Genomic DNA, 12,376 nt, shown 5'->3' with positions numbered 1-12,376 from the left:
AACCTACCCAAAGTCACACAGTGGGGGACGTCCTAGAGTCATGATTCAAATCTAAAAACCTCCCACTATTGCCTCCTGTGCTTCGAGACGAAAGAGATAAATGAGGAAGTACGTTCATCTATGGATAGTTATAGTAGAGCAGATGAGACAGTCATTCAGAATTCTTAATATAACCCACTCTCTAAGAGGCTGTTAAAATTATCCAACACTGTTAGTTTAGAAACTAAAGCACAGAGAAGGAAAGTCTGGCTTAAATTACCTAGAGCTAATTGAGACGGACGGTTGTCACAGAAGGAATCTGCCTAGAATGTCCTTTTGTGTTATCAGTGAGGCTTTCCTTACTGAGAATAAACCAAATTGGTTTCCTAAACCTTTCCATTCAGGGAAGTATCTACTTCCTTGAGAAAAGGCTAAAATATGGCCCGCTTCAATTTGCTTCCTTTCATTTCAGAGGTAAACTGTAGCTCCCCAGAGTATATGAATGGAATCCAGAAGGGTCTGGAGCCTGGGAAAATGTATCAGTATGGTGCATGTCGTCACTCTGGAGTGTGAAGAGGGGTATACCCTGAAGGCAGTCCCCAGAGCCAGTGTCAGGACGATCAGGGATGGAACCCACCCCTGGCTGTCTGCAGATCACCAGGTAACTGCGAAAGTCTTCCCTGCTCATACTTGTCTCCCCGGAGAGAAGAGAGCTAGGAGTATCTGTCAGTGTTAGGTTTTAAACTGATGTGGGTCTGTGACCAGTGCTACAGTAATGGACTCATTTGAAGTTAGTGGTTTATTCTAGAAAAAGCAAAACTTTCTGAAGATTGGGGAAATAAAAAAAAAAAAATAGAGAGGAGTACTAACTCACAAGGTGCCGCGCTATTAATCTTACATTTGGAAGGGGGTCATTGCTGAGATTTCCATTGCTGAAACTTGATTATTTATAAGTACTTACCAATTTGACAGGGACCTCCAAAAAATATGGTGAACAACCTGCTGTAACAGTTACTACTTGCATTCTAACCTGAGAAATCTCTGATTGTAAAGTTGAGTGTATTGGCTTTTTTCATTCCTGAACTACCCCAACTTAACAGTGTTATTTTTTTAAATGTCCAGTGAATTGTTACACAATAAAATGAAGGAAGAGTGCATGCAATCCAGGGCCTCAATACATCTTTTTAAGGAGATTCTGAGAGAAAGAAGCTGAGTGTTGTCTTTAGGGATATTACCGTGGGATTTTGGGCTGCACTGAAATATGCAACTAGACTAATATTTTTGTGATTTTGTGTTCTCCTTAGCCTCACTTGCTCCTCTTCTTAGTGGTAAGTTTTCTTAAATATTTGAATTAATTTTCTAATGATGTTTTATAAAAAATATATATATCAAATTTGAGGCCTTATATCCTGTCTCATATTTTCCTTTTCACTTAACTCCTAGGAAATTATCATTTTGTTATCTCAAGGCTCTTTTAATATGAAGGCTCTTTTAATATTTATATCTAAGGCTCTCTTCATATTACAGACAGACACTTTTGGATAGAGTTGAATAATTTATTAAAAAAGCCAGCTACTTCCAGGTTTTTTTTTTTCTTTTTTACTTCTAGTTTTTCAATTGAAAGTTGAGTTTATGTTAACTTTTGGTCTTTTGCATGATTTGGTACTATCAAATAAGCTATCTTATTCTGCAACAAAATATATTTTCCAACTGACAGTTAAATGTTGTTATGCCAAGTCGTGGGATCCTTGTGTCCTGAGCTCCTAATATCACCCCAGTAATGAGAATATTATTAATAAAACTGAAAGGGAAAGAAAAGCTCAAGAGAAATTTGACTGCAGCCCCTGTGATCAAATGCTTGGTGCTTTAGATTAAATGTGGACTGGACTGAATCAGAAAAAACTTAAGCCCAAGTATGATTATTTAGGAATGTAACATTTATATGGCTAACAAAGGATAAGGATAAAGTCCCATAACAATTTCCCCACCATTGGGAATAGCCCCACAATCACTTCAAAGGAATATAGGGCCCAATTTTCTGGCATTTGATTCTTGCTGTTTTGATTTCTAGGTCTTTCTGCAGGTTCAGTACTTCTTGTATTCTTGATTGGTGTCACCTTATGCACAATATTAAAACACAGAGAACGGTAAGTTCAATGCATGCTTGACCAAAGGGCACAAAAGGTTTGGTTACTTGCCTGAAACTAAACTCAGAAGTACAAGTCATATAACATGAACGTTATAGTGTAGAGTATTAAGCACTTATTTTATTTGAATGATGTTTATTTGGATGACATATATTTTAAAAATCTAGAAAATTGAAAACTTAAAAATCCCAGTGGTAACAACTGCAAGTGTTTTGGCATATTCTTATCTGATCTTAAATATTCTTTATCTTTTTTCTCTTTTTGACTGGAATTTTTGAAATGACAGTCCCTGCTTTAATTTTTTAAAATTTGGCTTCATCTCTTATATCTTTATGTTTTCTTTTTAGTTATATAATAGTATATTGTTCTATGTATTTCTGTATCATAAAAATTATGGGTTGCTTCCACATTTATTTTGATAATAAAGGTACAAGAAACACCATTGAATAAACTTTTTTTCTATATCTACTTATTTCTGTACCATTTCTAGAATTACTAAGGGTAAGAGTATGAGCATTTAAGATGCCTAATCAATATTGCCAAATGACTTTCTAAGAAGTTTGTCCTAATTTGACCATATGTCAAATAATCAATATATTTTGATATGTTGTGTTTCTGGACTTCTCTTCCTGCTGTACTGATTTCTCCTTTCATCACAAATTACTTTATGTTCAATTAATATAGCTTTCTACAGTCATACTATATAGTAGGTCAAGAATTCCTTTGCTGTAATTGTTTAGGATTTTCCTTTCTATTCTCTTCTGTTTGTTCTAACCAGGTGATCTTTTAAAATCATTTGGCATTTCCAAAAAACATATGTTGTGATTGCATTTAAGTCTATGATTAGTCTGTGCAAAAACTGACATCTTTTCTGTAATGTGTTCCATTCAGAAACATCTGAGGCCTTTCTATTTTTGAAATAATCTTTTCTCTCACTTGGTTGTTGTTTTCGTGACTACTTAAGTATATTACTAGGTTTCTATGCTTTGTTATATTGTGTTTTATTATGCAGAAATAAGATATATATTTCCCATTTTTTAACATTCATTTTTAAAGTTATTTATTTTATTTTATTTTATTTTATTTACTTATTTTACACACACACACACACACCCCACAAGGAGGGGAGGGGCAGAGGAAGAGAGAGACACAGGCTCCTCACTGAGCAGGAACCCTGACATGGGGCTCGATCCCAGGACCTCGGGATCATGACCCAAGCCAAAGGCAGACACTTAAAGACTGAGCCACCCAGGTGCCCCAAACATTAATTTTTTAAACATTTTAATCTACAAAGTAATATTGCCATAGTAGGTCATGTGGTATTTGGTGGGTACACAAAGCAAGTGCTCAAGTAATGGGGAATTTTGATCAGAAAAATAATTCTGTAGTGAAGGAAATATCTCAAGCAAGCTTCAAGATACTGTGGACAAGGAGAAAAAAGTATTCCAAGTGGAAGGAGCAGTTTTAGTGAAGACCCAAAGGCTTGTCTTTCCATCAGGTATTATAGGAACTATGTAAGCAATTTGATGTAATTGTATGTGATGGTGACTGTAGGAGAGGGTGGTAGAGATTTGGGTGTAGGGATGGCATAAAAGACCCTTCTGACCCATAAATCCTGTGTCAGAACATTCTGATAAGTGCAAAGGATGCCATTTTAGCAAATGAGACCATCAGGAATCAACCTGGGAATTTTCTGTATGCGCAGGTTCTTGAATCTCTCTATACAAGCTAGTGTTAGGGAGATGATTAGATGAAGTTTTACCAAGTCTCAGGTAACTTCCAGTGGGAGGTGACCAAGTCATCTCACCCCAAACAGGTCACCCATAAATGCCAGCAAAATTACTTTAACATGCCAGGTCACCTGGCTTGTGCTATCAGTGCCATCTGGCACATTGTTCACGGTTGTAAAACACCTGGTGTAGACATTATACAGGAAGGGGTTACATTGAAACTATGTAATGATGACACCTGTGAACCTGAGGGGTTTGTTCTAAGCCCGCCAGACCTGGGCCCCTCAATTCACAGGGGCCATCACAGTTACATCAGATTGCTTATGTAGTTCTTGTAATACAATGGTCTTAGAAGGGTCTACACTCATGATATGCTTTAGACTGTAGTGTTGACAAAAAGATGTACCATATAACCCTCGTTTTGTGATGTAACATATAACCCTCATTTTGTGAAAGACTTCAGGAAAAAAGGGTGTTTTGTGAGCAAATAAGATTGGGAAGTACTACATGCAGTATTTTTCTCATGAAGATTCACAGTGACCAAGACTGTATTTAAAGTCCTACAATAAAGAAAGATGTTTGGTTTTATTTTTAAACCAGAGTTCCCCAAGCTAATTGGACTACAGAACTCTTTTTCTCCTATGCATTCACATCCCATGGAAATAATGTTTCATTTAACAGTCACTGGGGAATCTAGAAAGATGGGTAGGAGCTAGATCATCAAAACCTTGTATGCCATGACAAGGAGTTGGTGTTTGTCCTGTAGGATCTTAAGCAAAGTAATAATATGTCTAGATAGGTATTTTCAAGAGGAGGGGCAGGACTGCGCTTTCAACAAAGCAGCAGTGATGGGGATCAAGAGGTATCGTCCCTATTAAGAAGAGTGGAATGACTTGTGTGGAGTGGAGCCGGTGGTACACCAAAAAGAGGAGAGGGACAGTTTTGTAGAGAAAGATGAGTTCAGTTCTGCCCTCTTACTTTGGGGCACCCACGATGTAGGACTCAGGAGGGGAGCCTGGGCTCAGGTAGGCAATATTTAACTCACATTTGAAGCCTTGGGACCAAGAAACACAAAAAAGGTGAAAATAGGGATGAGAACAGTTGTCAGAAGGACAGTAATGCTTAAAAGAGAGGCGAGGGAAGGAATAGTCAGAGGTAGGAGGAGAATGCGGAAGGAGGATTTTCATAGAATTCAAGGAAGAAGAGGGTCTTAAGAAAAAAGGGATGCCATTTACATGGGTTTCCTCACAGGAAGTCAGAAGATAATTTTAGCTAAGTTACTAAAAATTTAAATAAATAGAAAATGCGGTCTCTATCTCTTTCCTTTATGCTACTAAGTTTGTTGTCAAAGGCATACACATGTAGGAAACTGGCAAACTTTAGGAATGCCTATGAGCTCAAATAATTTGATGTTCTTGGCAGATTATTAAGTTTACAAATAGGATTATATCAAGTACTATATTTAATTGCCTCCATTGATACAAACTAAACATGTATGTTAAGGTACATTCCTAAGCTTTACTTACTCATTTTATTTCCAGTTCGTAACTGATTTCAATTGGTTTTCTGATAGTTGATATAGATACTTGAGCCGCCTTAAATACTCTCTATAAATGAGATGAGAGTCACTGAGAAATTTGTCTAAGTAACAAGATATGTTTAAAAGCCACCCAAACATTGGGGAGACACCACTCTTAATGCACACTGCTTATAACCTACCTATAAGCTGACCTTTTAAATATATATGAGCAACATACTCTAAGTACCCTTAGCAGAAATCTTTCTTCTTCAGTAATTTTGTAATACCTTATTTCAGAGTTCTACATGATAGTGTAATTGCATTTTATTTTCTCTTGCTCATTTTGGCTAAGTGGTTTTAGAAGCACAGTAAAGCTTGTGGGCTTTCAAGGAGTGAAAGTAAAATTGTCCTCTTAAAAACTATTTCAAGCTTTTAGTGCTATCAGTCTAAGTAAGGATTCTGAATTTAACATCAAATATAAAAACTTCCCTTTAAATCAGATTGGAAGACTATGTCCCCCAAAAGGTAAGTTTGTAGTCATATCCTAAAATAAAAGCTTCTTTTTGATTTATTTTTCAAGCTGAGGCTCATGGTTCTAAATCCCTGAAGGTCTTGGATCTGAGGTAAAGCTACCTAGTATCAGCTTCTGACTTGGACACTTGGCATCCTAGTAAATTATTTTTATGGGCCTTTCCAAATAATAGGGGTTATAGTAATTATCTTACATGATAACAAAATGAATTATTCATGAGAAGTATTTAGTTATCATGTGATAGGAATTATGGAAAACAAACAACTGTGACCTATTTGTAGTGATCATGGCCAATAAGTAAAGAGTTTACTTTTTTCCTTTTTCCATCCAGCAATTATTATACAAATCGAATCCCTAAAGAAGGAGATCTTCATTTAGAAACACGGGAAGTATACTCTATTGATCCATACAACCCAGCAAGCTAATCAGAAGACAAATTGGTATCTAATGAAGTTGAAGTATTTTTATTCATTTTTATGTCAAAATGTCTCCAATTTATATTTACTAATTTTCATAGTGTTAAATATATATGGTTCTGTTCCACACATCTTTGGTAATCATGCACAGAGATTATTAACTTACCTACTTCATAGTGCCAATTAATGCCCCTGTTTTTTTAATTCATTCATCCATTCAGCAAATACTAAATACCTATCATAATAATTAAGAATAAAATTAAAAAGATGATACGTGTTTTGAAGAGAAATAAAGCAGGAGAAGGAGCTAGAGAAGTTGGGAGAGAAGCCTTCACTAATAAAATGGCATTTGAGCAAAGACTAGGATGAAGGAAGGAGTTAGCCTTACTGGTAGTGGAAGAACAGCCCAGAAAGAAAGAACAGCAGGTGCAGAGACCATAAGGTGGTGTGCACCTGTTGTGTTGGAGGCACAGCAAGGAGACCAGTATGGCCTAGTATGGACTGACCAAGGGAGAGAGGGGCAGGGATAAAGGCAGAGAGGTAAAGGGAGGAGGAGAACAAGGTTCATCATATAGAGTATGCTAGGTCATTATAATGAGCTTGGTGTGTATTCTGAGATGGAAACCAAAGGATGGTTTTAGGCAGAGAGGAGGATGATCACCTTAACTGCTGTGTAAAGAACTGAGTGTAGGAAACCCAAGGTGGAACCTCAGGAGCCAATGAAGACTTGATCACAATAATCTAGGTAAGAAGTTGTGAGTAGCCACAAGTAGGCTGATGAGAAGAGGTCAGTTTCTGCATGTGTCTTTAAGGTAGTGACAGGAGGTTTGCTGACAGTCGTAAGGCAGGAAGCAGTAATGATGGCAGGGTTTTTTGGTCTGCTAACCGGAAGGATGGAATCATGATTAATTATGATGACTGACAATGTGAAAAGGCAAGATTAGGGAGAAAAAAAGCAGTTTCACTTTGGAGATGTTAGAAATGAGATATCTAATAGCTATCCAAGGAGAAGTATCAAGAGGTAGTTGGGTATACAAGTCTATTTCAGAGAATGGATCTTAGGACATAGATATGGGCTTTGTCAGCATATGGATGCATGTAATAATGAGATCAAATAAGATGAACAAGGGGATGAGAAGGGTTAGGGAAAAGGTCCATGTGCCAGGCCTTGGGTCCTTCTACATCAGAAGACATGAAGTCTGAGAAGGAACCAACCAAGGGGTGAAGAAGCAGCCTCTGATATAGGGGAAGCATCCAAGAGCATGGTGTGGTAGAAGTCATGTGAAGGATGACGTTTAAGGAGGTGGGAGTGATCAACTCTGTCAAATGCTGCTGATGGACCAAGAGCAGTAGTGAACACTGACCACTGTGTTTAACAGCTCAGGATTTGTTGGTGAACTTGACAAGAATGATTCCGGTGAAGGGTAAGGAGGCAAACTCCTGATTGAAGTCAGCTTAAGAGAGAATGAAAGGAGATAAATTAGTGATCTCAACTATAGACTCCTCTTTCAAGGAGGCTTTCTACAAAGAGGCATGGAAAAGGGAACAGATGGCAAGACTAACAAGTAAGATCAAAAGAACTATCCATTAAAAATGGAGAATCGGCAGTCAGGCCACTATTTCCATATGCTGATGAGAATGATCTACTAGGAAGTGAGGAATGATGACAGGAAGGAAAAGGAAGAATTGCTGGAGCAACATCTGGGTAGGCAAGAAGGGAGGGGATCAAATGCTCCAGCTGGAGAGGCAGAGCTTAGATCAGAGTGTGGCCTCCCTAACAGGAGAGAAGGCAGAAGATGCGGGCATAGACAAAGGCAGGGGGAAGCCGTGATGGCAAATGCATGTGAGGAAGGTTCTCTTCTGACCACCCTGTTTGCTCAGTGTCTAGAAAGCAAAACAGTCACCTGAAAGGAAGATTGGGAAAGGAGATGGTAGGGATTTAAGGAGAAAGGAGAGGGCACTAAAGAGTCACCATGGGGGTTGAAGACTGAATGATGAGGAGTATAGAAAATAGGACTGACAACATGAAGGGTCCCCTGATGTCCCCAGGAGGAGTGGGGGTGAGCGTTTGGAGGTCTGCCATGCCCAGGCATTGTGCTGAGCCTCCCTCCTGCCTTGCGTCGGCCCTCATTACCGCAGTGAAAGGTATTAGCCCAAGGTGAGCATATAACATCCAAGATGAGAACCAAAGCTAACCTATTGGCCACAGTCTCAGAATCAGTAATAGTCAAAGGTTTGAATTCAAGCTCAAATCTGTCTTCAAACTGCTTTCTCTTACATAGTCTATAGAGTATAAAGATACCACCTCTGTCCTCCTGGAACTTATTTTGATACAGAAAAAAAAAAAAAAAAACTACATGTCATAGTGTAAGAATAATTACCACAAACAAGATACAGAAAAACTGCTGTGGTTGCTGAGGAAGAAAAGATCGCCTGGTGCTGGGGAGTTATAGAAAAACAAAAGAGAACAGGGGAGACCAGGCCAGAGTGATGTATAAACCCAAACCACGGGGGCGTCCAAAATAATGCTAGTACTTAAATACTTGTTGAATGAATGCATGAGTTAGAATGCAACTCTTGCTTCGATTTCTCCCTCATTTATTATTCTTTGTATTTATCAATATAAACTTTATTATTTGCTTCAGATCATGTTACCTGAAGAAAGGGGCCTCTTTAAAAAAATATATCTTCTAAGAGGCTCAATGCTCTATTGGTTATGGCGCTTAGAGTTGGTACATAGAAAAGGTGAACGCTGTCATTATTTAAACTTTGAGTTACACCCCTGCCCTTCGTGCTGCCTCCTGAACAGAAACTCCCTCTTTCAGTGTGCCTTCTTGTTTGGAACATTGGTTGGGAAGAAACCATTTTCATCTCAGCAAGTCTAGGCGTATGGCCTCAGCATCAGTGAAATGACTTCATAACTATAATTTCCCAAATGCAGTTATTCTCAAGCAGAATGAAGAAAGTTCACTTGATAGTAAAGATGGGAGCCCAGTTTCACCACCACATGCTCTTCAAGGACTTTCTGAAGCCTCACCCACAATATGCCTGACATCAGGCTATAGCTATAAACCCGTAACTCCAAAATAACACCATTTTAAGGAAGGCGCTAGAAAGCTGTCCTCTGTCTCCACTCTTCTTATGCAATCAGTATACTTACTGTTATCACACTCTTCGGGTTGTAGTGTGGTTTTCATCATTTAAGCCAAGTAGAGAATATTTCATGTTGTTATGAAATACTTTTGTTGAGAAGTCTAATTTTATTTTAATCATAGCATCTTGCTCTCATATGGCTGAATATTTCTCTTTCATTTCCACTTGGTTTGACAGGTTTTTTCCCCCCACAATATATACATTGCCTTTTCTCTAATCAGTAATTATAATTTGCACAATTTTTTCCATTATGAGAGTCAAGTTTTAATTGTACAGTTTTGGTGTACAGATGCAGGCTTTGGAGACTTCTTTGGCAGTTCTATCAGAGCTTTGGTTCCTTTAAAAATCTGTATAGCAGTGACTCAAATAAATTTTATCTCTTAACAAAACACTTGCCTTATGTGATTTTTTTCTGCTACAGTGCATGAATTCTTAGGGTTTTAACTTCTATGTTTTTATTTCAGTTCCATTTAGTGAGGGTTTTTAGAGTTCCTCATTTAACATTTATGCATTCTGGATCTCACCACTTCATTGTTTCAGCCAGTTCTCAACCCACAAACTCAGTTCCCTCATCATCAAGTTTTTCTTTTCTATCTGTCCACCCAACACCTTTCCCCAGCCCTTCTCCACCACTGTCAAAATCCGAATGCCAATTTTCCTTGGTCTACCATTTATACTATTGAGAAAATAAAATCTTGCTCACTGGCTACTATAAATTTCTCTCACCATCTTCTCCTAGACTATTCTGTTTGGCATCTTTGAGTTTTTAAAATATATACAGAACATAAAATTTACCATCTTAACCATTTTTTAAGTGTACAGTTCAGAAGCGTTAGGTATATTCACATTGTTGTCCAACAGATTTCCAGAACTTTTTCATCTTAAAAAGTTGAAATGCTATATCCATTAAACACTAACTCTACATTCCCCACTCCCTCCAGCCGTCAACCAGCAGCCGCCATTCTACTTCCTGTCTCTATGAACTTGACTACTTTAAATAGCTCATATATGTGGAATCATACAGTGTCCTTCTGTGACTGGTTTATACCACTTAGCCTAATGTCCTCAAGGTTTCTCCATACTGAAGCCTGTGGAAGAATTTTTTTTTTTTTTCAGGCTGGATAATACTCCACTGCATGTATAGACCACATTCAGTTCACTCATCTATCAATGGATATGTGGACTGTTTGCACTTTCCAGCTTTTGTGCAGAATGCTGCTATGAACAGTGTTGTGCAAATAGCTCTTCATGACATTGCTTTCAATCCTTTTGGATACATACCCAGAACTGGGATGCTGTTCAGTATCTTTTATTCATTCATAATCAGTACTGTTTTCATTCCTCTAAATTAATCTGTTTGTTCACCTCAAGCCATCTACTCCATCTTACATTCATCTCTGTTCTCCTTCCTTCTCTTAGCAGATGATGAAAACATCATCGGGTAACTTAACTCAACCTCCACTCTCCCCCCCACTGTCACTCACCCAAATACCCACCTCCAGCCTGTATAATTTCCTTAACTTCTGTGAGTCTAGGGACTGTGACAGGGGTAAGAGCAGAGAAGGTTGTTGTGAGGTGGAAACTAGAACTTCAAGGAATGAGGGGAGAAAGCATCCGTGCAAAAAGTGATAATGAGTGTGTGTTCTGATAGCCTGTGATGTGAGGCTGGGAGTTGGATCTTCTATTCCCTTTTGCTCAGCCTACTATGCTCTGGCATCTCCTTCCATTGCTCTGTGGAGACTCATTTAAAAGGATGGTATCAGATTCTTGAGAGCTTGGTATTGGATAAATTAAAGAGGAGATGTGACAAGGATCAAAATAAATATTTCTTGCAATAGAGTGTTGGGAGAGAGCCCCATGGAAACTGCTGGAAAATGAGAAACATACCTAGCTTTTAGGGCATTCCCCTTATTCAACTGGTGAGGATAGGAGCTGAGACTTGAGTACAAGGGATAAATGAAGTAAAACCGTATTCTAGAATGTGTGAGCTGGGCTATTCACACTCAGTGGTATACATTTGCTGGACTATGTGTATGTGGGTCTCCACTAGGGAAGCCGCACTGAGAAGAGGGAGAGTAGTTCTCTACCTTGAGCATCTTTTCCCCACCATGAATCATAGCTATGCCATGAATCATAGCTATGCATGTTAGCTAAAGGGCTAACATGTTTACCAAAATATCTGCTATTATACTTTCCCACTCCTTCCCTTCCTCCGCTCAATACAGCACGTGACATTTGCAATTACTCCACTCTCCACACAACTCATTCCAACTCTTACTTTACAAACAACTGACTCTTGTTTTATCTAACTTTTAAAACTGGGGTCCTTATCTTAGAGGCTGCAGACCTCCAAAGGCTCATGGCTAGAACTAAACTTCAGTATAACCAGTTTCCTTTGTAATCCTAGGTACTCTATTTTACACATTGAAAAATTAATTCTGAGAAGGGGTCCATAGGCTTGACCAAAGAAGCAGAGGGGTCCACCATACACAAAAATATTAAAAACCATGAACCACATGCAAATGCTTCTGTCCTGATTTTTTAATCATTTATTCTACATGTTGTCACTTAATAGTACCGTCAGTTCCTGAGATTTTGACTCTCTTCCACCCATTTCCAAAGGGCCTTATTTTTTGGCTTTTCTGGAAGTCCAGTTCCATAATCCACAAACTATATTCCCAATCTTTTCCTAGAATGTTCCTATGCCTCCCTAGCTCCACTAAAACTCCATCTGTCTCAAGCCCAAGTCTTTCTCAGTTAAAAAAGAAAAAAAGAGCCTTTGACACTCTCCCTTGGTCAGGTTACCTTCTCTCTTTCATATGTTTCCTACTGTAGCAAGTTACCTTGTAGCCAAAAACGATGCAGGTTTATTCTTTTTATTATTATTATTATTATTATTA

At 38.3% G+C, this 12,376-nt stretch overlaps 1 protein-coding gene across 1 annotated transcript in view; it reads left to right on the top strand.

The window, feature by feature from the left end:
* Positions 1-9,865, top strand: part of CR2 (complement C3d receptor 2) — a 34,916-nt gene extending 25,051 nt beyond the window's left edge. The window contains 7 exon segments of the mRNA XM_032319251.1: positions 452-531; positions 533-563; positions 566-640; positions 1,284-1,307; positions 2,051-2,126; positions 6,239-6,347; positions 9,149-9,865. Of these exon segments, the coding sequence (XP_032175142.1) occupies positions 452-531; positions 533-563; positions 566-640; positions 1,284-1,307; positions 2,051-2,126; positions 6,239-6,332 (380 nt within the window). The 3' untranslated portion in view covers positions 6,333-6,347; positions 9,149-9,865.
* The last annotated feature ends 2,511 nt before the right edge of the window (positions 9,866-12,376 follow it).

This window comes from Mustela erminea, chromosome 17 (assembly GCF_009829155.1).
Source record: "Mustela erminea isolate mMusErm1 chromosome 17, mMusErm1.Pri, whole genome shotgun sequence".
NCBI lineage: Eukaryota > Metazoa > Chordata > Mammalia > Carnivora > Mustelidae > Mustela > Mustela erminea.
This window is presented reverse-complemented; position numbering and strand designations above follow the sequence as displayed.